Genomic DNA, 25,024 nt, shown 5'->3' with positions numbered 1-25,024 from the left:
AGCTCACCCAGGAGAAAGATGCGTGTAGGTTTGGGGGAAACCTGCCTGGGATACTCTGTAATCACCATTTCATCACACAGATGTGGGGGGACCAGAGAAGCACCCTTAAAAGTGGCCACAGAGAGGCACGGTGCTCTCACAGAACCCCCAACAGCCCCCGAGATGCCCGTTTCAGGATTCTTTAACTCCAGACCCCTTGACTGACCTTTCTTCGTCCCTTCTGAAGAGAGCTAAGGAGAGGGCGTCACCTGCCTCTGGTCCACATTTCCTGGCCTGAGAAGCCGAGTCCGTTACAAAGTCTCAGCAGAATTTCCTATTTGATGTTGTTTCTCCTGCTGAGTTAGTGGCCTCTGAGATTCAAAAAAAAGTGCACCCTCTGCCCCTCAATTGTACTCCTAACTTCCCCATTGTTTTGGTCATCCACTGCTGCAGAACAAGCCACCCCAAAACTGAGTGGCTTAAAACAAACACCCTGTTGCTAACTCTCACCATTCTGTGGGTTGACCAGGCTCAGAGGGACAGTCTGGCTTTGGGGTCTCTCATACAGTTGGGCTAAGAAGGAAGCTGGGGCCAGTGTCAACTGGAGTCTCAACTGGGTGCTAAAATGGCTCGGCCTCCCTCTAGCTCCTCGTGGCCTCCCCAGCAAGGTGGCTGGATTTCTCACGGACGGCTCAGGGCTCCCAAGAACAGGCATCCTAAGACAAGAAGCAGGAGCTGCCAGTCCTCTCAAAGGCTGAACCTGGGATGGGCAAGCATTGCTTTGCCCCTTGCCACTGGATAAGCAGTCTGAGAGCCAGATTCCAGGGGAGGAGAAATATCAATAGATCCTGCCTCCTGGTGTGGAGAGAGACAAGGGATTTGTGGCTACCTTGAAACCGGCACATGCTTGTTCAGTAGGATAACTGAAGAAAAGAAGACGACTAAGCCCTTCTCCAAACCCAGCGTTGAACAGCAAGATGAGCGCATCTGGGGCAAAAGCGGCCACAGCAAGGGCAAGTCCAGACGCACAGCCTCTCACCATGTGGTGGGGCACTTCTGCCTAAACACCCACAGACGCGAAGCAGAGATGATGAGCTGGGAGTATCAGGGCTGCATCTTCTCTCTCAGCTGCCTGCACACGTGGATGGTGTGGAATCGTTCCCCAGCTAGTCTCTCAGCAAGACATCACCCCAAAACAAGGTCAAAGACACACACGGATGCTGACCCTGAGACCTAAGAGCAAAATGAATGTCATATTTTATAAGCCTGTCTTGTGTGGGAAATAGTTGGTGATCTGTGTGTGGAAGGTTCGATTTGTGGACAAGCACAGTTTTAATACTCGTTCACCCCTCTCTGGTTGCCCAGCTCAAAAACTCAGCCATCATCCCCTCTGCTCGATCCAATGATTTGATAGATGCTCACTGCTTTCATGTAGGTGCTTTCGTTAGGTGCAACCCAGTGTGACTGCCACACCCTACATACCTCTGGGAAAGAACCTCCATGGCTAACTGTTGCCAAAAGGGCAGAAAGAATTTCTGAAGGGTCTGCTCTGACATTCTGGGCATGTTGATGTCAGCACGGACCCTGCTTAATGATGACGATTCATCCCTTTTGTTGTGATGGAATTGTTTGGTGTTGGGAACTTAACCTGGAAAGTAGGATGTGGCCGTAATGAGACGCGGCGATAGACATGAGTCACCCAGCCCCAGGACGGGCGCTGGCTATCGAGGTCAAAGATGGTCAGTGAAGGCGTGAGTCAAGGCCTTTAGCTGTTGGAGTGAAGGAAGTAAGATTGAAGGCCAGTGAGGCAGGGTGAGAGAGAGTTTTCAAGCTGAAGTAAAAATAAAAACTAGCGTTTCGTGAGTACTATGTGCTAGGCTCCACTTAACATTTGGAAACAGTCATAATTATTCTCTAAGGTTTGTGTTATTATTATCCACATTTTGCAGATGAAGAAATTAAGGTTTAGGGAGAGAAGAAATTGCCCAAACTAATCTTCACCACCATCTTCAGTGCTTGAAACCCACCCTGTGGCTCTGCCTCCCTGGTGAGACTTTGTGATGGGGCCTCATCCTTATAAGCAGAGGTACAAGTTTCAGGGCCAGACAGTCACCCACAGCCTTCCAGGAGATTTAGAACTCTGTCATATGCTGAAAAGCGGTGTTTTCTCCCCTAACCTTGGGCTCTGCAGGCCCCAGAAGGTCCAGCAGGGTGTCTGTCCCCATTATTATTGCTGTGTAACAAGTGACTCCAATATTTAGCAGCTTAAAGTAACTATTTATCTTGCTCATAAGATTTGTGGTACAGGAATTCAGAAAGTCTGGACAGTTCTCACTTGAGGTCTCTCGTGCAGCTGAGGTCAGGTGTTGTCTGGGTGGGGGTCATCGGAAGGCTAGAGTCCAGAGATGTTATACATCTCAATTGAACTATTAGCATTGTAACTAAGAATATGTACATGGAGCTCACTGATTCCCTGAGGTCTCCAGAGGTGCCAGTGATTCTTGAGAATATGGACTGTTGTAGGTTAGACTTTCAAACTAATGACAGATACTAATGGTTTATGAACAAAAATATAACCAAGTGTTTGTCATTTGTGTGCATTCTGATTGGCTGGTGATGAGTCCGTGCCCCCTGTAGACTGTGAGGCTTAGATGGTTGTACAGCTCAGGTTCTGTATCTAAATTGTGTTTTTCCAGGACCTACGTAGCACCTGGCTTTCATTGCTGAAAATAAACCAGTGAATGAAAATAAGAGTGAATACATTAATAATACAAGAACTGAAAAATAAACAAACTGATTAAGAAGATGTATTCAGTGACTTCCACCTTCAAAGATAATCATATATACAAAAATATTGAAATACTATTTAATTGCCAGGTTATTATTTTTATGCTTAGCTCATTATTATTTTTTCTGAGTCATGTCTATCATCCTTAATCTATCAATAATATTTTCTTCCTCAGACCAAAGTCTGTATCTCTTCTAACTTCACATTCAGTGTTCCACTTAACCTAATTAAAGATCCTTTATTTTAATTAGGCTAAATTTATCTTATTTTCATTCTGATTTCCTTCTGGTTTCAAATTATCTCTTTGCTTTAATATTTCCCATCACAGAGAAGAGACTACTGCCTCTTAGAAAATTCCTTTCCTAAATAACTTGCATTATCAGAACTTGAGGCCATGTTTTAAAAACTGACTCCCTGTTAAGAAAAAAAAGTATTCTCTGTATCTTTTAAACTCATCTGTATGTTATAAAATGTTTTGCCTAATAATGAGTTCAAAAAATGTAACCAATTTCCACAAACGTATAGGAAAATTTAATTTCAACACAGCACTCTAAAACCAAGTAGATTTTTCAAATATCTCTGCTCATCTGCACCACCCACAGAACCCTAAAAATGTGGTAGATTAAGGTTCTAATGAGGATGCTAGAAATGTAATTTATTAAGTGTTTACTGCAAGCTAAACACTTTCAATGAAGCGGCTCCAACCTCGAAAACTGCTTTGCGAGGTAGACAATATTCCCATTTCAAAGATGAGGAAGCTGAGGCTCAGAGAAGCTATACGGCCAAAGCCACACAAATATTACAGTGTCTGAGCCTGGACAGAACTGATCTGTTGGTCTCGTAGCCTGTGCTTATCCCCAACTCCACCCCACAGCCTACACTGACCATCTCTGAATCAGGGTCCAGAGCAAAGGTCTAAAACTTTTATAATATTAGCCTTTAAATCTTCTGACCGCTGTCCTCCTGCCACTTTGGGGAGGGGAGAGGAGGATGGTGAGGGGGAAGGGCCTGGCTATAGTCTCACAAGCAGCGTGAGGACAGCAATTGCTTCTGATGTCAAAACATGAAAACATCAGCAGCACAGTGACTCCCAGTCCAGAAATTACTTGTGTAACCAGGAAAAACAAAGGAAAACTTCCTTTTGGAAATATACATTTGGGGCTTCCCTGGTGGCGCAGTGGTTGGGAGCCCACCTGCCGATGCAGGGGACACGGGTTTGTGCCCCGGTCCGGGAGGATCCCGCATGCCGCGGAGCGGCTGGGCCCGTGAGGCATGGCCCCTGAACCTGCGCGTCCGGAGCCTGTGCTCTGCAACAGGAGAGGCCACAACAGTGAGAGGCCCGCGTACCGCAAAAAAAAAAAAAAAAGAAATATACATTTGGATACAAGTTCTTTTTCACAGGACAAAGCTATAATGTGGCCTGGCCTCGGTGTGCATGTAGTAGTGAAGGTGACCACTATGATAGGGACTTAATGACGCTTCTGGCTTTCAAATATTGCAACCCAATAGAATTACTAATGCCACTGGAATAATAGGACCACACTGTTCTCACCCCTACCAGGTTGAGAAGAAAGCAAGCACAGAGAGGCCAAGCACCCTGCCTGAAGCCGCACAGCCAGTTGGCAGCGTGGTTGTGATTAAAACTCGAGTCTCTGACTCCAAAGTCTACACTCATAACCGTGATGCTAGGTAGTACAGGAAGCCAGCCGATTTCTGAGAGGGCTGGATTCTCTGATGTCACTGCTGCAAAGATTATATGGCTCTGCAGACCTGGATGAGAGCTTTGCAATTTGCCCTTTGAAGTTTCACAGTGCTTTCTGAGATCCACGTGTTAATGGAACACAGCAGTGCTCATGGACCAACAGCAAGACGGGCCACATCCAGGAGAAAGTGCAGGACTCCTGCTGGGAGGCTCCCTGGAAAGCCTTCTGCAGAGACAAGAACCAGCTCCCACCCAGGACACCTCGTGGGAAATCACTTGCCCTTTGCCTAATGGCTTTTCTCGCCGAGCCGTGTTCCTCTGGTTTCCGTGCCAGGCAACGTTCTAATCCATTGCTGTCCGGGCTCTGTTAAATAATAATCACTTTTCCTCCCCAGAACTGGTTTCATTTCAGAAGAAATTCCTGTTGATGCTTTAGAAATGTCAGGATTTCCACAAATCTCTCTTAGATCAGTTCTCTGTTGAGCGATCCGTCTTAGGGTCACTAAGCTGGCATTTATGTCAGAAGTGTTATCCTGGGGCCTCAAGCTCTAACTGGCTTCCCTCCTCTGACACATCTGGTGGCCACTGGCTCTCCACGTGGGCGGGGCAGCACCCTCCCCCGGGGATGGAAACTCGAAGCTGGGGCCCAGCGCTCACCCCCCCCACACACACATCTCCTGGCGCCAGCACATAAGGAGCGCGCCTTCTCGAGCAGCTTTCCTGAGGATACGTGGCAGGTATTAACCTATTGTTCCTGTGCTCTTGTCTTTTCGCAGGGATCGACTATCTCCACCCGGACCTGGCCTCAAACTATGTAAGTGCAAGCTGCCCTGTGTGGGGAAATGCGTGTGTCCTAAGTGTTCTGGTGACCCTCATAGTGGGAACTCGCACAGACGCACACACATGCCTGCACGCACATAGGCCGTGCACGCTGGCACACGGGCACGCCTGCACGTGCATGCACCCCAGACTGCCCGTCTTATAAAAGCCACAGCTCAGGCCAAAGACAGACGAGGCATGGGGCCTGGCGGCAGGCAGGGGTGAGTGACTTCACCAGAAGAAAAGAAGGAAACTTGAGATCTGAAAGAACAAAGTGCTGAGAACAAAGGTACAGGGAGAGGGAAGAGAGAGCCTTGGCAAGGTTTAAAATCAGCTCCAGCTGAGGAGGTTGAATGGTGGGTGGGAATGAGCCCTTTGGGTTCTTGCTGGACAAAACCGATGGCAAAAGCCAAAAAGAGCAGGAACTCACGTTGCACCCGTAGCTGTGTGAAGTCAAGCATGCCACCTTCTTCTTATTTCGGTGCTGATGCGCACTCCACACTGACTTTCCCCACGACTCTGAGTAGAGCATTTAGTATCCCTTGACACATAACAAACATTAACAGGGAATCACAGTAAATGCTATTGGGCTGGTACCCCATGCTCTGACTTTTGACCCAGCAAGTCACCTGCTGATTTCCCGATAAAATCTCCAAACCTTTTAAACATAAGCGATGGCTTTATTTTCACCCCAGGGAGTATACTATTCAAGCATTGGGGTGGTCACTTAAAATTACCCAAACTATTATTAAGTTATATTTCTCCTGTAACTTCCAGGGCTAAGTATTTTATAAAATGTTATTTATTTGCTGAAAAGACTCATATTTAGGAGAACATGAATTTAAATAGAGGAAAGATGGTTAACAAGCAGAAGTGTTTGGGGATCAAAATTCCGGGTCATTCTTCCTGGAAGGTGTGAGTGTCCACATTGCAAAAAGAGAAGGGAGATTTTCCATGTGTGTAGTGGACTGGGAATTGGGAAGCAAAGCACCAAGGTGCTGGGTTTCTATTTCCTGCATGGGTCTTACAAACCTGGGAGAGTATACACTGGGCATAGTGCAACCAATGTGCCTCCAGAGAGAAATGACAGAAGACAATCCAAAGCTCTGCTCCCCGAGATGAGAATCCACTCTGGTAGATAAGGCAGGGAAGAACCACCTAGGAGTTGCAGATTCTGCCTCAACGACCATCTGCAGAGTCTAGGGACAGCATTCTCTCTTCCTCTCTGACCCCTTGCCCCACTGCTGGCACACAGGGCTGCCTGCCTGGAGGTTCCTTTGCTTCCTTAGAGGCACCGCCCCACACAGGGCCTTGTCTGTCCCCTCCAAAGCCCTGCCTTTCCCAGCTTCCCCAGTAACTGCAGGACCTTGGAGAGTTCTCCAATGGGGAGGCTGAGAGATGCACGTGCCTCATTTTCTCCAAGGTTCTGATACCCAGGGGCCCTTCCTCATGGAGAAATGGCAGGAGCAACAGCCTGGAGGGGGCAGGTTCGACCTCAGGGCTGCCCTGCACGCGAGGCATTTCCAGTCCCCTTCCCAGCTGAGCTGCGACTGCACAGGGTTCCCACCATCCCCCAGACCAGTGCCTCTTGGGGAAGCCAAATAAGGGTCTGCTCACTTTTGCAAACCAGCGTTGCTCCTCTCACAGCTTCTAAGACTTCAAGGTGGGGTGGCTGCCAGTCAGGCTGGAAGGTGGGCAGCGCACAGCCTCCCTCCTTCGAAGGCCACTTACATGGACACTGACCTGGGCATCCCTGGCCAGCCCAGGGGTTTCCGTGACAGCTGCCCCCGATACCAGTCACCAGATTAAAAAGAGATAATAATTCAAGTGGGAGAAAAATCCTCTGGGGCTCTGATGAACTGCAGGTACGATGCCAGTCTACAGTGGGATTCATCTGCCAGAAACTCTAATCTGAAATTGGAAAGGGAAAGATACCCATTGAGACGTGCCAGCTCCACCCAATTCTGCCACAGCAGAACATACCTGAAAACCCTATGGGTTCTTTGAGTGTGGTTTTCTGCTTTCCTTTTTTTCCCCTTTGTTTCTTTCCAAACAACTTCTTTTCTAATTAAAAAATACCCAAGAGGGAGGGGATATGTGTATACGTGTGGCTGATTCACTTTGCTGTACAGCAGAAACTAACACAACATTGTAAAGCAACTATACTCCAATAAAAACAAAATAAAATAAGTCACTGCTGACCAAAGTAAAAAAATAAATGTGCTCTATAGAAAATGTAGAAAAACATAAAACAGATTCAAAACTAGCTATATCACCATTCTTAATACTTTAACATATTTTCGACTTCATTTCTATGCATATATTTTTAATAAAATTGGGCTCTTGTTGCATATATAGTACCCCCTTCCATGTGATATGTTATGAACATTTTTATATTATTAAATAATCTTCAAAACATGATTATAAGGGCTATATAGTATTGCCTCATGTGGTAATTTACTTAAACTTTCCAATCCCCAATTCTTGGACAACTAGGTCGCTTCTAATGGGAGTCTCACTCTTAGAGGGAGTGTGACAGACAGTGACAAGGGTGGTAGAGGTCTCCAAACCACAACATGCTTAGGAGAGTGGAAAGAACTGGAAAAAACACAACTTAAGAAGCACATTAAATATGTTTTCAGTTCCAGTTCATTTCCAGTTCTCCATGATAGATGAGACATTCAACTTGTTCAGTAATTTCTCCCATGAAAATTCCCACCAACGGGTGACAATTGCGGGAGGAAGATTTTAGTTCAGTTAAAGGAAGAACTATCTAACGATTAAGGAATAAATTAAAAGAATTAGCTCTCCCAGGAAGTAATGGGTTCTCCTTATCGGAAAATGTTTACGAGGAGAGTTGATGGCCTTTTGGTGGGGATGTTGAGGAGATGACTTAAACTAGATGACATCTAAGAATTGACCAGAAAATGTGAGCTCTGGACAAAACTGCACAGTTTCACAACTTCCATCCAAAGGAAGGTCTGAGTCTTCAGCAATTATCAAAACCCTTGGAACTTTACAAACCAATTGTATCTAATTACACATGACTTTGAAAATGTCCTATGTCTTTGGTATAGGTGAGAAAACTGAACACTGAAATAGCTGATCCCTAATTCCTCAGCAGAGAACCTGAACCAGCTAGTTTTCGCTAGTCTCCCTCATTCTGTGAAGAGCTGAGAATGACAGCTTTGAAGCTACTAACCAGATTTATCTTCTTTATTTTTAATTAAAATTTTTACACTATAATTAACAGAATGAGCATGGCAAGTGGAGTAGACCTGCCCAGGAGGGCAATGAAATCAGTGGATGGTGATAAACTCGAAAATTGTTTGAGCAAAGGATTAACAGGCAGCTTCACACCTTGTTAGGTGACTTACTGGCTTGGATGTGAGAGCTAGCCCCGTGCCCTTCCAGTGGAATGCACTTTGGGGAGGTCTGTGTTTGGGTTCCTGCAGAAGCAGACCCAAGACAAGGGTTTCAGGGCAACTGGTTTATATGGAAGGAAGGTCAGAGGAAGGGAGAGCGAGATAGGGAAGGGAAGGCAGCCAGTAAGGGGTGCATTTCAAACAAGTCACTATGGTGAGTGGCTGGAATCCCACTGGGGCATCTGTGAGATGACGCAGAAGATGTGCACCAGAGTTATCCCACTGGATGGGATACCCGGGAAGCTGGGGTATTTATATAGCAACTCCTATCAGTCATTGGCTGAGGGCTGGTCACAGGGGATGTTAACATCCCAGCTGCTCCTACTTTCCCACTGTCTTGGGAAACGCCCTCGGCAAACAGAAGTGGGTACAGGCAGCTGGAGCCCACCAAGGACGCAGAGATGACAGAAAGAGGCATAAGGCTGGGTCCAGGCAACGTCTGCCAGAGGGAGGATGCCTTGGAAATATATTAAAGATTAAAATAAACAGAAATGTGCTCAGTGAGAAGTAAAAACCGTATCAGAGGTTCTTAGACAAATATGACAAAAACTTCTTCATAATCAAACCAGGTGAAATGTTTCCCAAAACAGAATTATTTTCAAAGCTTGTTTATTCTGTATATTAAAAGAAAAGACTCAAGGTAGGCTGGTCGTCCAGTGTTCTATTTAAACTGAGAATTTTAATCCTCTGAAAACTGTAAATCAATGTATAAATGTAAGTCATTAGTGTTCACTTAATTCAACAAATCTAGCCTGTATCTGTTGAGTTAGGAGCAAAGGATAATAATGGCCACTTTTATTGTTACTCTATTGTTCTATGATTGAATTTAATCTGAGGACCCCAGTCTCACTGGTAAATTTTCACTATTCCAAATAAATACATTCACCTCTCTTCATCTCGATAGTAATAACATGAAATGAGTCTTAGCCAAGACCCTATTTTAGACCAACTTGAAACTGGGATTCCTTTACCCCGTCCTCTCTGGATATTTGCTCCAGCTCAGTCAGATGGCTGTGCATTGGGCCTGCCATGGCCAAGCCCCAGAGGAAGAGAAACCAGACACAGGTGTTCTCCAGAGGAGCCTGAGGTCAGTCAGGACACAAGTGTGGGGCGTGGCTTGCAGGTGAGGGGTGGGCAGGCCGGGAGGTGGCTGTCTTTGTGCTGTGTGGCCCCCGTGCAGCAATGATCATGGGCCCATGTTCACGGTACAGGTCCAAGCCTGGGGTCCTTTCAGGCCTGCAGCATAGAGGGAGACTTCTATTCAAGAACATGCAAGTGTGGGTGAGGCGGCCGCTTTCAGAGCCTGGGGGCAGCTGAAGCTGAGTATCTCCTGCTCTGCTCCAAAAGCAGGATCCTTTGAGATGCTTTGCTGCTGGAGCTAAGGAGGTGAAGAGATGGCTAGTGGTTCTGTAAAATCCAGAGGGAGCCTTCCCACTGGGGTGAGGGTTTTCTCAGAGGCAAGTAGCTTACTTAGGAGGAGACCCCAGCAAGCACGAGCCGGCTCTCCTGGCCTGCCCGCCGTCCACGCAGAGTAGGGTCAGGCAGGGTGGCCGTGCTGACCCTTGGAAAGCGGTGAAACCTGAAACTCAGTGAAACCTAAGCATGACTCCCGGCTGCCTGAGTCTAAGATGTGCAACCTCAGACTCACCTGTTAAACCTCTTTGAACTTTAATCTCCTCGTTTGTGAAGTGGGCCAAAAGAGTATCAGGTGTGTTGTGGGGTATCGCTGAGATACCGTGTGTACAGCACCTGGCAGATAATAGATGCTCAATAAAAATCCATTTCCTTCTCAAAAGAGTTGAGATGACACGAAGCCAGCCTGTCCCGATGGAGAAGCAGCGACACGCCTCCAGAAAGCGGTGCAATTGCTCGAGGCACGCCCAGCGAGCTCAGCGTTATCAAAAGAGAAAAAAGGGCACCCCCAGACTAAGCATAAGATTGTGAGACTAGGAAAAGCAGAGGGCAAAGGTGGAGGTTACCAAAGTCAATCTCAAAGATCTATTTAAAAAATAAAAGATTGATCTGAAAAAGAGCAGCGAAGCAAACAGAAGGAACAGGGAGAGAGAAGCAATTGCTTGCAGCCAGGATAGAAGGAAGGAGGAGGCCCAGAGAGAGAATTTCTGATCTGTTTTTCTCTGTCACAGACCTTTGAACTAAAAGGATATTCACGGATATTCATCCCCTAGCTGGGTGAGGAATTGTACAACAGTAATTTTTCCAAATGAGGTTTCCTCCAGCCCAGAGAAACGACCTCTCCTGACGCCTAAGTGGTCACAGGGCGGAGCCCAGGCTCCTGCCCTGACGCAGAGAGTCCTGGCCCTTCTCACACTCGGGCCTCCACCTTTTAGCTTGGAAACTGTGGGTCACCCTCTGAGCAGCTCCAAGATCTTGTGCTGAGAATCTGTGCGGGTTCACGTGCTCTTCCTGAAGTTTTTCCACAAATTCTTGGACGCAGCAAATGTGGAAGATTGCCTGGACTCCACTCCCCAACCTTCTCTCAGCTTCTGCTATGGGGCTCCACAGAACCTCCCTCTAAAGGGTGAAGTGTATTTCCCAGCCCTTGACTTTGGGCTGGGCCTTGTAACTTTTCTAAAGCAATAGAATAATACAGAAGTGTCAGTGGGCCAGGTCAGAGGCCGTAAGCGGCCTTGTGGGGTCCTGCATGCCTTCCTAGGCTTCTGCCATCACCATTAGAAGAGCAAGCCTGGGCTGGCCTGCAGGGACCCGGGGGGGCGATGACAGGCTTGTGGGGAAGTGCTCCCCCAGCTGCCAAAGCCTAGAGCGCTGCCCCCCGCATCCACCTACAGAATGGCAGGAAGAAGCTGAGCAGCCTAGCCGAGCCCCCCCAAAATCAGCTGAACCCCAGGCAACCCCCGGCAGCAAGCAGGCACTGCCCAGCTCCGCAGAGCTGCCCACGTGCGCCTAGCCTAGGTCACCTCGCTCCCGGCCGAACTGCAGACTCATGAGTGATACACATGCTTGCTGTTACATGGCGCTCACACATCGTGATGGTTTTGAGGCGGCAATTGTTACAGTCACCCACACTGGACCCTCTTCCGGGTCCTCTCATGGTAATTGAGGCCCATCCCAGCCTAAGGAGAATATAGATTTCTCTGGCCGCACCCCAGACCTACTGAAACAAAACCTCTAGGAATAGAGGTCATCACAGGTATTTCTTTGACAGCATTCCCAGATTCTGATGACTAACTTCATCATTCATTTCGGCACTTACCTCACTCGTTCATTCAGTCATTCATTCATTCATTCCACAATGCTGTTCCCCTAAAACGTGTGACTCTATCACAACTAGATCACAAGCTCTGTGTAGGGAAGTGGGTAACTTTTTTTTTTTTTAAGAGTAAAGTTAAAATTTATGGTAATTTTTTTTCTATATACAAAGAATTACAGTACATGTTTATGGGGACTCCTAGAGCAGGGCTCCCCTCTTTTTCACTAAGAGTTCCACTTACAGCAGAAAATCTATCAGGGTGAAGGGGGGCAAAAAAAGTGATGGACCTCCACTGACACCCCCTCTGCCCCTTTCTTAAAAATGTAAAGATAGATTTCTATTGTCAGCTTGTTTTTTTGCCAAGACTTAGAAAGCTGCTCTTCCATCAGTTCCTGTGTGCTGCACTCGCCCATCTTCAACAGTGAGTAACTTTTAAATTTTGTGTCCTTCTTAACGTTTAGCACAGTGCCGAGCAGGCGTTTAATAAATATTTGTTAAATTGCATTGCATATCAATTAATCATTCATACTTTGCAAATGAAATCAGGGGCTAAATCACATGATGGGCCTCTCTCAGTGGTGATGGGAAATGCTGGCATACAGAGCTTCCTCTGACTCCCAGCTGTCAACCGTCTCCAGGTAGATGCCACCACCCCATTCCCCATAATGCGTGTTGCCAGTGAGGGGATAGAAGACCCCGGAACTAACTGAGGCCCCCATGGCTGAAGGCCTGAAGAGAATGTGATTCTCATTGTGGATAAAACCGCCTACAGATAACCAAGAGCTCTTTCTTTTCTGTAATGTCTAGAATTCCTCAGGTTGGGGGAAATACAATTAAGTTCCCAGATGGGAAAAGATGAATTATGCTCTTTGGTTCAGTTCAAAATTTGGAACATCATTTATGCTCCAGGGCTGTTATTTCACCAACAGAAGTTCTTGGAAAAGAAAAAAGCCCACAAGGACCCACACTTTTCCATTCTTTTGATGGGTTCCTGGCTGGTGACTGGCTTTGAAGAGGGGCCTTTGAGCTCCACGTGGCAGACGGCCGCCATGATGAAAGGGTGGCTGCTGGGCATGGGCCAGGCCTCAGCCCTGAGTGACTCAGATGCTATGAAGTATTGATTGCATGCATCACTTCAGGCTTTTAGGCTGATTAATATTTAAATAAGTACATTAATATTGCATATGAAACCGAGGTTTAAACAACCTTTGTGTCTTGTTGAAAGGAGCCGGCATTTTTTGATGTACTCATTAATGCTGGCCAGATCACAGTGAGCACTTGGTCACCAGGAGGCTAGACTGAATATTGGGGGTAAGAAATTTTTTTCAATCATTTGGACAGACCATCAGTCAAATGACTGTGATCTGACTCAACCCATGTACTAGAGGAATCTCTCTATTTTTACAGGAACGTACTTTGACATAGAAACAGGAGAAAATAGAATCTTGATTAACTGAAAAGAAGCTACTTATTTGGACCTAGACTTACAACTGCAGACGAAAGCAAAGGGGAAAAAAATCTTGTTAATAGATTTTTCCACATCGCTCAGTTGACTAGTTTTCTTCCATTGAACCTAGTCAAAAGTTAAGAGAAATGTATTGAGTTTCTACTGTGTTCAAGATATTGTGCTAGGGCCCTGGACTATAAAGTGTGAAAAATCTGGTCCCTGCCCTTGGGAAGCTCAGAGTTCAGTGGGGGAGGCACAAAGTAAGTATGACGTGATATCATTACATCATGACATGCCCAGTCCTGTCCTGGAAGGAAAAACACCACCCACTATGGGAAAACAGCAACAAGAACAAGCAAGTTGGCCCTAAATTTTAGAGGTGGGAAGATACTTAAATGCATTTAAAGAATGTTTTCTTGGGTCGATACAGCATAGGAACTCACCTAGAAGCTTGATCTATATGATACTGAGCAAAGGGTCATTGGATTATAATTGGGTTTTCATCTGGAGCGTTGTTTCTACCGAGAAGCCTAGACTAAAAGTAACCCATTAAAATCATTTTCTTATCCCCAAATTCCCTAAAGGTCAGTGACAGAGTCTCTTCAACTAAATGTGAGTGTCTTAAAGACTAAGATAATATTTTCCAATGCTTTTGTTCATGAGAAACTCAACCAAAGGCTTCATTCCCCAAGGAGATCATTAATAGAAATTCTTCTATAAATGAATGACTGAATTGTGGATGGACGGATGCATGCATGCATGCGTGAATGGATGGATGAGGGGATGGATGGATGGATGGATGGATGGAAGGGGGGATGGATGGATGGAGGGATGGATGCATGGATGCATGGATAGATGGATGGATGGATGGATGGGGGATAAATGGATGGATAGAAGCGGGGATGGATGGATGGAGGATAGATTGATGGATGGATGGATGGATGGATGGACAGTGGATGGATAGATGGGGGGATAGATGCTAATGAAACTATTAGGATTTGAGAGGTGCTTGTGCCCAGTCCCTCACTCAATACACAGGTGGAAACTGAGGCCCAGGACAATTGTGAATGGCCGGACACCACACAGCAGGTTAGAGAAGAGCTTGTCCTGGACTTGGGTCTCCAGCATCTCCTGATCCTGAAGCATGGCCGCACCCACTCACAGTTCACGCCACAGGGCGAAGGCACACATCAGGCCAAACCTGGCCCTGGCGGGGAAGCACCTGTGGGTCCCTCTGCAGGAGCTTCAAGCCCCTCGGCCCCTCTCAGCACAACCTTCCCCTGCCAAGTCCTCTCAACCCACCCTCTGCCACTACTACCCCTCATTCAGCCACCAAAGCGAGCCCTTGGGAGCAACGTCTGCCTCTCCAACCCCCTGAACCTGATTTCCGTGCCCACCCTGGCATTGGTCTGGTTTTGCCTCCAGCTCCCAGCACCTGTTGCTCTTTTGGAGGGTTGCCCTAGGGCTCCTGGAAACTGCTCTGCCCCACACGCGTGGAGACCTGATGAGACTGGGCATGTCCACCCTGTCTTGGCACCCGTTAACCCTTGGCTGGCTGTGGGAGCGTGAAAGCCTTGTCTCAGGCTGGGAAACCTCTGGGCTGTAACCAGCCCTCCAGGGCCCCCTGCCGGACTCACCCGAAATCACACCCTGGCTTGGCTTCCTCCCTGTTCCGGGCTGCCTCCCTGGCTCCTTCACTGATTTCCCCTGGGAGCACATCTTTAATAAATCACTTGCCCACAAGTCTTCATCTCAGAGTCTGCACTGGGAATCCTGACCTCCTTACATCTGAGCAGTCTGGAGCTTCGGGCAAAACAGAATTTTCCATCCTGCGTGGCCAAGGCAGAGAGAATCTCTGACGTAGAAATAAGATTAGCTTCTCAACCACGGTAACCCTGCTGGCTCCCAACCTACGGGAAATTATTTTTCACAAAGAAAGAACCCTTAATTACCAACCGATAATTAAAACCTGAAGCCAAGTGCAGGAAACAGGGGCTCGGGTCTGAGCAACGTTGCTCACCGTTGTCTCCAGGAGGGTGGGGAGGGCTGTACTTTGAATGTCAGGCACACACAGCCCCTCCACACTGAGTGCTCTGCTATGCAGAAGAATAAGATGTATTACAGTGTGTGGGAGATGTTTTCATTAAGCTATGGAAATAGGAGGCTTATGTTTTATAGCTCAAACGTTGCCAATTTTTTAAATAAGAGGGTTAGTGTAAATCTCAGCTATTCAGGGAGCAGCAGCTGAGGAGTCCCATTGAGTCACTGTGAGCGAAAACGCCGTGTTTGATCTTCATGGTCCTCAGTTTCCCCATCTGTAAAACAGGGATGATCTTCCTACTTCAGAATCAAAGGAATATGATGACTGGCCATATCACTGATATGAACAGTGGGTCTTCGTTGATCTATCAAAAAATATACATGGAACTCCTCAGCATACTAAAGGCATGGATGCCCATCTGGTACTGGTCCTGGGCCTCTTCTCCACCATCCCCCACAAAGGCGCACACACATGTCCTCTCTTAGACTTGTAGAGAATGTTCCAGAAGCCTCGGCAGGAAGGAGCCAGTCCCTGTGTGGGTGCCAGTGTGGTGACCAGGCAGGCACTGAGTCATTTGATACAGTCAGTACCTTGCTGGGATTCTTACCAGGCACCTTACAAACAAGAAATATGTTCTCTGTGAATAAGACCATAGCCTAAGCTCATTAACTCTTCAAAAACTAGTCACTTGTTAGCAATTGCAATTATTCTATCCTACATGATGGTTTGGTTTGGGAGTTTTCACTGTTTCTTGTTTGGTCTTAGCTCACAAATCCATCCCCCCCCCCCCGCCCCACATGGAGAGTTGACTGTTTGTAATGAGTGTAAGATCCCTCTTTTCTCCCTGCCTTGGTCCTGATAATTTGATCCCTTTGGTCTTGAGCGGCTTCTCTGGAAACGTGGAGGTTCTCTACCTGGCAATTTTTTAGAAGGTGCTATGTGCCTGGTTTTGTGTTTTGCATGTATTATTGCATTTAATCTGTATGTTAAACCAGCGAAGTAGGCGCTTTCTCATCCACCTCCCACAGAGAGGAAACTGAAGATCAGAGAGGTTAGTGATCTACCCTAGCTCACACAGCCAGCGAGGGGTGAAATGTGAAGTTCACCATCTGTCAAGCAACTTTGTTCAACTTAGTCCCCCTCCAGGCTCCCACAGCTCAGCCAATGGCACCGCCGTGGACCCAGTGACAAAGCCTGGAACACAAGAGTGGTCCTGGACTCCTCTCTTTACCTCTCTCCTCTCAGCCACCAGATCTGCTAGTCCTAGCCCCTCTCTGCAACAAATCTGCTTCTCTGTTTCTGCCACTGGTATCCAGGACCAAGCTGTCATCTCCTCCCCCCTGGACCCCATGAAAGCCCCAGCTTCCTGCTGCCACTTTTGCCCTCTGCAATGCCATCTCCCCAAAATAACCAGAGAGGGGGACTTCCCTGGTGGTCCAGTGGTTAAGACACTGTGCTTCCAATGCAGGGGGCGTGGGTTCGATCCCTGGTCAGGTAACTATGATCCCACATAGCAGCCGAAAAATAAAAAATAACCAGAGAGTTATTACAGAGGGAAAAAAGGACAAGAGGCCACACCCCCAATTAAACCCATCCAGGGGCTCCTTCTGCACCCAGAGCCATACCCCTCCCTCCCTGCGAAGGTCTACGGGTCCTGGCTCCAGCCACCCTTTCAACCTACCTCCTGCTCCCTCAGTATTTATCAAGCTCTACGATTGCAGGATTTGTCCTAATTCAAGACTTAGAAGGCTCATATGCTGAGTCTGTTTCAACCTGTGGTTTAGTCCCTTCCTAGCTCTTAAAACAGTTTGTAGTTAGGTTTTTGGGTTTTGTGCCTCCCATTGGAATATCAGCTCCAGGAGCTGACAGGGGTCTTCTCTACCTCATTCACCTCTTCACCCTCAACAAAGCACAATGGCCTTGACCAATAAGCATTGGATGACAGGCTGATGAAGAAATGCTTTCCGTTTCCCTTTCTTTAGCCTGCACCCCCTAATTTTTTCTGGTCATGCTTAGTCCTCACAAAACCCCTCTCCCTGGCTTTGCTATGCTCTTTGTGTTCTGCTCATAGAAGAAATTATTTATGTGCACCTCCATAAACACTATGAAAAGAAGCTTCTGGTCAGTGCACCAGGAGTATGGTCTGCACAGGAAATGAGCACTTGTTAGTACTTGCCGGCTTCTGGGGAGAACTGCTATATTTCTTCATAGCCACAACCCAAGGAACAGGAACCCCCCCTCTACCCAGGCTGGCTTGTGTTCCTCAAGAGAGGAACTAGAAAAAGCAACAGCCACGGTTGTCTTGATGTTTAACTCATTCATTTGTTTTAGGCAATTGACAATAGCCATTCAACTTCTCCAAGCATGTGTTTTCAAGCTAAAAAAATTAACCTAGGTTTTTTATACTCTGTTAAGTATCTAAAAGATTTAGAAAATTGAAAAATAAAAAGCTGTACATGGACATGTTCTTAGCTGGTAAGCTTTGCTTATACGCTATTCTACCAGGAGAAGGGAATTCCCGACATATAGGACCTCTACTCACAGGACTCTCCTAAGAAACACGTGGTGTCATGTGTTCTCATGATTAATATTAAACTCAATGCACCATATATACAAATCCTTCCAAAGGAAAACAAACCTGCCCTGGAAACAAAGCTTATAATTATAATCACAGATGCTCTTTGTTCCTCACAGGGAATGCTTAAAATATCAATTTAAATGCAAATGAATCTTATCATTCCAAATTAGGCCCATTCCATTGTGTTGAAATTAATATAGAAAATAATTTTGAACACTAAATTATGAGTAATTAATGTTGACACTGTGAAAAAATGCACTCTTACTTCGAAATTCTGGGGAGGGGCAGACTTGTCTGTGCGTGTGCTGTGTGTGCTGTAAGTAGTGCGTGGCAGGGCTAATTTGCAGGATTAACACAGCAGGAATAAGGGGAGGGAGACGCATGGCAATGATACCTCTTAGCTATTCTTTGGGTCTAAGGAAACACACTTACATGATATTTAAGAATAAATTATACCACGTATACTAAAGAGCTGAAGAATTAAAGGAGAGCTTGAAGAATTAAAATCTTTCCCTTAAATATCAAAAAAAAAGGACCTGTGTCTCCTCTATCATCTAATCTAGGAGTTGGCAAGTTATGATCCATAAGCCGGCCACCTCTTTGGGTAAATAAACTTTTATCGGAACCCAGCCATGTCCATTTGTTGACTAATTGTCTAGGGCTGCTTTCACAGTACAATGGCCAAGTGGGGTCATTGTAACAGAGACCATCAGACCTGCAAAGCCTGAAATTTTCACTATTTGACTCTTTAAGGAAAAGTCTGCTGAAATCCCCTGATGTAATCTGCTGTGCATCAAGACATAGGAAAATGGCTTATCTTAGAAACACACATCCAGAGAGTCGCAATGCGGGTCCGATCAGAGCTGTACCACTTTCTAGCTGTGGGGCATCTGACAAGATGCTCCACGTGTTGGGGGCAGAGCGTCCTCATTTGTAGGCTGAGAAAGTTGGACTCTTGTCTGCTGGAACTCTAAAATCTTATGAGAAACTCTCCTCCCTTCCAGTAATATCACTGATTAAGAAACAAAAGCTGAAATAGTTTTCTAAGGAAATGAAATTGTCAAGTAGTTTGAATTTACTTAACTTGCTTTTGAGAATGACAGACATAAAGTCAAAGTTATGCTACTTTTCCACGCATAACACTCTCTACATTAACCACTGTGGCTGAGTGATTTCAGAGAGTTTTGCATTTGTTTACTGTCTTAGTATGTATTCCTCCAGAAACCAACCCTGAGGCTTGGATAGTTTATTTGAGAGGTGGTTCCAGGAAGCAAGGGCAAGGGAAGAAGTCCAGACAGGGCATGTTTTAAGTAAGTTAGTGCCGTGGAGCTCAGGTCTGCTGGGAAACCCTGGGCTGTGGGTTAGACCATGAGGGGGAAAGAGTTGGGGTACTAATACACCAACTCCCATCAGTAGTTGATCAAGGGCTGCTATCAGGATGAGGGGAGAGCAATTTCCTCTTCTTCTGGGCTGCCACGGTCATGGGCAGATGGGGCTCCTGAGATAGAGATGGAAATCTGGCAGAGGAAAGTTGAGTCAGAATCGAAAGGCTAAAAGCAAGGGGTCATGAATAGGATACCCAAAAACATCTGCTAATTACAAGTCTCCAAACTTTCTAATCACACATCCCCATCCATAAAAATGTTTGAACAGGCTCACCAAGTATATTCATAGTTATTTATTCACACAGTGTATGTACCACTGTAATAATGGACTGTGTACATTATAAAACATACTTGAGAGAGACAATTTTAAAGATAAAATAAAAATAAATATTTTAAAAGTTATAATACACTCTCATGTTCACGGCAGCATTAGTCACAAGAGCCAAAAGGTAGAAGCAACACAAGTGTCCATCAAGAAAAGAATGAATAGACAAGATGCGGCCCATGCATATGATAGAATATCATTCAGCCTATTGTATGCAACACTGTGGATGAAACTTGAGGACATTATGCTAAGTGAAATAAGGCAGTCACGAAAAAGACAAATACTGTATGATTTCCCTTGCTTGAGGTACCTAGAATAGTCAAGTTCGTAAAGATGGAAAGGAGAATGGTGGTTGCCAGCAGCTGAGGGAACTGGGGAATGAGGAATTATTGTTTAATAGATAGAGCATTTCAGTTTTGGAAGATGAAAAGTTCTGAGACTAGTTGCCCAGCAATGTAGATATACTTAACACTGCTGAACTGCACATTTTATAGGGGTTAAGATGATTAATTTTATGCTGTGCCTTTTTTACCACAACTGAAAATAAATACATAATTTTAAAAATCAAGCTAAAACAAAGAAGTTGTAATATTTTCTCCCCACACCTCAGTGGATCATCTTACACATCCCCTGGGGTGGGCATGCCCATTTTGAAGACCTTTGCACTCACTAGCCAGTGTGTAACCCTGTCCAGTGTGATCAGTAAGAGGTTCCGAATAGAAACTCTTTTGGCTAGCTAGATGTGATGATTTCTCTCTTCAAGGGAGATAAAACAGTACAACAGAAATGGCACTGAGAAGGTCCATGCAAACAGGTGGTTCTGGGTCCAACCCCGCTCTACTGACTTAGTTCCTGAGACTTGAGCCAAGTTAACCAACGTCTCTGGGTTGTACATTCCTCAAATGTAAAAGGAAGATAGTAATATCTTTTCATTTAGTCATTCAACAACTATTTATTGAGTGCTATACTTTATAACAAGATCTATGGTATATTAGTTACCTAATGTAATATTTGGTATATAATATTTGGTATGTTAGTTACCTATATCATATTTGCTGCAGAAAAATTACTCCCAAAACTTGGACATACAGTATCTGTGGGTCAGGGATTCTGGAACAACTTGGCTGGATGGTTCTGGTTCAGGGTCTCTCAAGGTGTCACCAGGGCTGCATCATCTGAAGGCCTGACTGAGGCTGGACCTTCTGCTTCCGAGACGGATCACGTGGGGGTGGCTGTTGGCAGGAGGCCTCAGCTCCCCCCTGCCCACTGTGTGGGTCTTTGTCAACTGCTTGAGAATCCTCATGACTGGACAGCTGTGATCTGAGAGGTCTGTCTCTCACCATTTAGCTGTCGTGCAGCATCCTTTTGGTTGCATGTGTCAGCCTTGCTCACTGTGGGAGCCTCCGTGCAAGGCCATGAACGCCGGGAGGCCAGACTCACTGGGGGGCCGGGCTGCATGCATTGATGAACAGAGTGGTTGTGGTCCCTACCCTCAAAAAACTTTTTGTCTCCAGATAGACTCCAAATAAATAATTACAGAAACAATTGCTTATTTACAGCTGTGGGGCTTTGCTGTGATGCAAGAGTACTGGTTCCTGTAAATGTGTTTTATGTGAAGAACTTGATCTCGTTTGCTGGGTGAGGGAAGATTTCCCTGGAGAAGAGACACTTATGCTGACGCCTTAAGTATGAGGAAGAGTTAGCCAGGTATCTGGCAGCAGAGGGAACAGCTGTGCAAAGGCCTTGAGGCAGAAATATGCTCAGCCCTTTCAAGCATCTGAAGAGAGCTGCTGTGTGTGTCGGGGCGGGACGGGGTGGATGCAGGAGCATATCAATAACAATCCAGGGAGAAAACAGCCTGAGCGACACTGGAGATGCAGAAAGAGACCTGATTGTGTGGACTTTGTGGGCCATAAAGATTTTCTACTTCATCCTAGAAGCAAAGGGAAAATTTTTCTTTTGGGTGACGATGTGGAGCGGGGGTGTGACATGAAATGATATGCCTGGGTTTGGTATTTTTCAAAGATCTGTCTGCTTTGGAGATGGATCGGGGGTGGGCAAGAATGGAAGCAGGGAGACCTCATAGGGGGACTTTTCTAGGAGAAATTATTTTTAAAAGAGCTGTCTTTTTTTTTTTTTTAAGAGAAAGCAAAAGAAAATGTAACACTGAATTTAGGAGATGCTAACTAAATATTACTTCCCTCTTCCTCTCAAAAAACAAACAGCTCAGGAACATTTAAAATAAGGTGGTATCTGCAAACTAAATATTTCTAAATAGTAGGCAAAAATATTGTTAAATAATGCAGGCCTCACTAGGTATCGTGTAAGCTCAGTGTCCAGAAGGAGCCTCGTCCTGGAAACACGGAAGAGGATTCAGTAGCAATCTTAACGCTTTGCTCCACTGTCAGCAGGAACCCGGACCAGCCCACAGAGAGCTCTGAATAGCATTTATGGTCCTTAATCAGCAAGCACGCAGCATTGATCTGGAAATTAATTGGACGCTCAGGTTTTTCGCACACCGTGGACAGTTAGCTATTACGAAGATTTTGACAGGAATATATTTAGTAGCAGCGTCACTGATGTTCCGTCACAAGCAGAGACCTATATCCACTTTGGGGCTCATTATATCCTGAGTGACAATGGGTTCTTAGCAAATCTCTTTTGATTATGATGATGAACCACATTGCTCAGTGTCTTTAACAGCTAGTGAGGAACTGGACCAGAGCTGGGGTTTTCTAAATATGATCCACTATACTATTATTTATTTAACCATCTTTACTTAATTGACTCACTCATTTATCACATTGCTTTTAAGGGTAATGATATGTTTACCACGGTAGTGGAAAACCTCACTTTCTATGCAAATAGGACAATCTTTCAAAATAGATACAGTCCACCCCAGATCCCCTGTGCCCGCCCCAAGAAATGCTGGGCTGGGATGTGCTTGTAGCAAAGATCTCAGAATGTGTAGCCAGGGTCGTGGGTTCCCACAGCTGTGAGTATGCAATGCACAGCCGGTGGTGCAGGGAAAGGATGGAGAAGGAAAAGAGGATGGTTTCTCGGGTGAACAACAGTGAACATCTGCTGCAGCTACAGGGACCACCAGCTAAGAGACAGAGGAAGACTAGTCTTCTGGACTCACCTCCTGGGCCAGGGACCAGGACTCAGTTATCTGGGGAGGGGCAGGGAATGAAATGGGTGTGAGCTCAGTACCGTGTTTACAGCTGCTGAAAGATTCCTTTAGCCTTTACTCTAAACAATATTTACAGATGTACCTAAAGGTAGGTGTTTTCAGGGGCAAAACCTACTTTCAACTTCATACATTGCTAGTGGGAATGTCAAATGGAACAATCCCTTTGGGAAGAGGCGTGGCAGTCTTACAAAGTTAAACACACACTTACTGTACAACCAGCAATCCCACCCTGAGTACTTACCAAGGGAAAGTGAAAACATATGTTCATTAAAAGACATATACAAGAATGTTCAGAGCAGCTTTATTCATCTTTGTAAAAACTGGAAATAATTCAAATGCCCACTAACATGTGGAAGGACAAATAAAATTGTAACATCTTCATATAATGGATACTGTTTCACAACCAAAGGAATAAAGCTACCGATGCAAACAACAAAGTAAGCAAATCTCAAAAATGTTGTTAGTTAAAAAGGCAAACACAAAAAGTACGGTACTCTCTGGTTCTATCTACATCAAGTTCTAAAACAGGCACAATTAACTTACAGTGATAAAAATCAGAAGAGGGGTTGACCAAGGTGGATGGAGGGCGTGAGAGAACTTTCCAAGGAGGTGAAAATGTTCTATATCTTGATTGCCGTGATGGCTACGTGGGGGTGTATGTTGCCAAAACTCATAGAGCTGAACATTTGACATCACATATTTTGCTATAGGTAAAATATACTTCAATTTTTTAAAAATACAATGTTTAAAATTACCTACTAGCAAAAGAGCTGATGTAGAAATGAGTTACTACTGAAAATGCCCTGTGAATGTGGGAAGAAGCAGAGGGGACGTAGCCCATCTCCTGGGAGAGGTGCTTTCTCACTGGCCCTGGGAGAAGACAGGTGCCTGCCCTCCTCCCTCCAATCTCTGGAAGGGGTGTAGTTTAATGATTCTGAAGTCTTAGAACTGCATCACTGTATAGAATACTACTCAGCTGTAAAAAAGAACAAAATGTTGTCATGTGCAGCAACATGGATGGATTTGGAGGGCATTTTGCTAAGTGAAATAAGTCAGACAGAGAAAGACAAATACTATATGATATTTCTATGGGGAATCTAAAAAATGCAACAAACTAGTGAATAAAAAAAGAAGCAGACTCACAGGTCTAGAGAACAAACTACCGGTTACCGGTGGGAGACAGGGAGGGGTAATATAGGGGTGCGGGAGTGGGAGATACAAACTACTGGGTATAAGATAGGCTAAAGGATGTATTGTACAACACAGGGAATATAGCCAATAGTTTGTAGTAACTGTAAATGAAAAGTAGCTTTTAAAATTGTATAAAAATTTTGAAAATTTTTTAAAAAGAACTGCATTATTCTTGCTTTTTTCCATATTTTCATTTTTAATATAGGAGGCTTGCTCATCATAAAAAAAGATTCAGACTGTACAGCAGTGTAAATAAAATTAAAACTCAATTTCTCTTCTCTCCCCTCTCCTACTCCTCCTCTACAAAACCTGCTCACTTCTCAGTTTTCGTGATGTAGCTGTTTTGTGCGGATCCTTCCAGATTTTCTTCCCCAAAACTGGAATCATACAGTAGATCATATTGTGCAATCTGCTGTTATGTCCCAACATCTTCTCTCCCATAGAATAGATACACCGTAATTTGTTCAATCGAACCCCTAAAAATTGTCTTTTTGATTCTCCCCCAATGTTTTGCTATGATAAACTATGGAATGACTATATTGCCTTGAACATAGATCTCTGAATTCTTGTGTGAATATCCTTGTAGAATAAATTCCTAGAAGTAATATTTCTGGGTCAAGGAGTATTTTAATTTTGCAATTTTAATTTTGATAAAGTTTATCAAATTATTCTCTGAAAAGTTTGAATTAATTTACAGTCCTCCCAAGAGTATCACTTTTTGTTTTGATCTCAAAGAGAGGGACAATAAAGTGAAGAGAATACTGCAATGTTGAAACACTCTCCAACGCCCTTGAAAAACAAAAGTAATGCAGGGGCCAACACATCCCTATTTTCACTGCTGATCTGAAATTTCCATAATGAGGAAATAAAACACATCATTTAAAAAAAAAAAAACTCAGGCTATGAGATTAATGAGAGTTGA

The 25,024-nt window shown here is 45.2% G+C and overlaps 1 protein-coding gene across 2 annotated transcripts in view; it reads left to right on the top strand.

Annotated features, from left to right (window-relative positions):
• The window catches only part of PCSK2 (proprotein convertase subtilisin/kexin type 2), a 216,876-nt gene that overhangs the window by 119,513 nt on the left and 72,339 nt on the right, over positions 1 to 25,024 (top strand). For both annotated transcript variants that reach the window (XR_009522214.1, XM_060032951.1), the window contains exon 5: positions 5,246 to 5,283. Coding sequence is in view for 1 of the 2 variants with exons in the window: in XM_060032951.1 (XP_059888934.1) it covers positions 5,246 to 5,283 (38 nt within the window). In the remaining variant the exon portion in view is untranslated. The remainder of the gene's footprint in view (positions 1 to 5,245; positions 5,284 to 25,024) is intronic.

Source organism: Delphinus delphis, chromosome 15 (assembly GCF_949987515.2).
Source record: "Delphinus delphis chromosome 15, mDelDel1.2, whole genome shotgun sequence".
In the NCBI taxonomy this organism is placed as follows: domain Eukaryota; kingdom Metazoa; phylum Chordata; class Mammalia; order Artiodactyla; family Delphinidae; genus Delphinus; species Delphinus delphis.
This window is presented reverse-complemented; position numbering and strand designations above follow the sequence as displayed.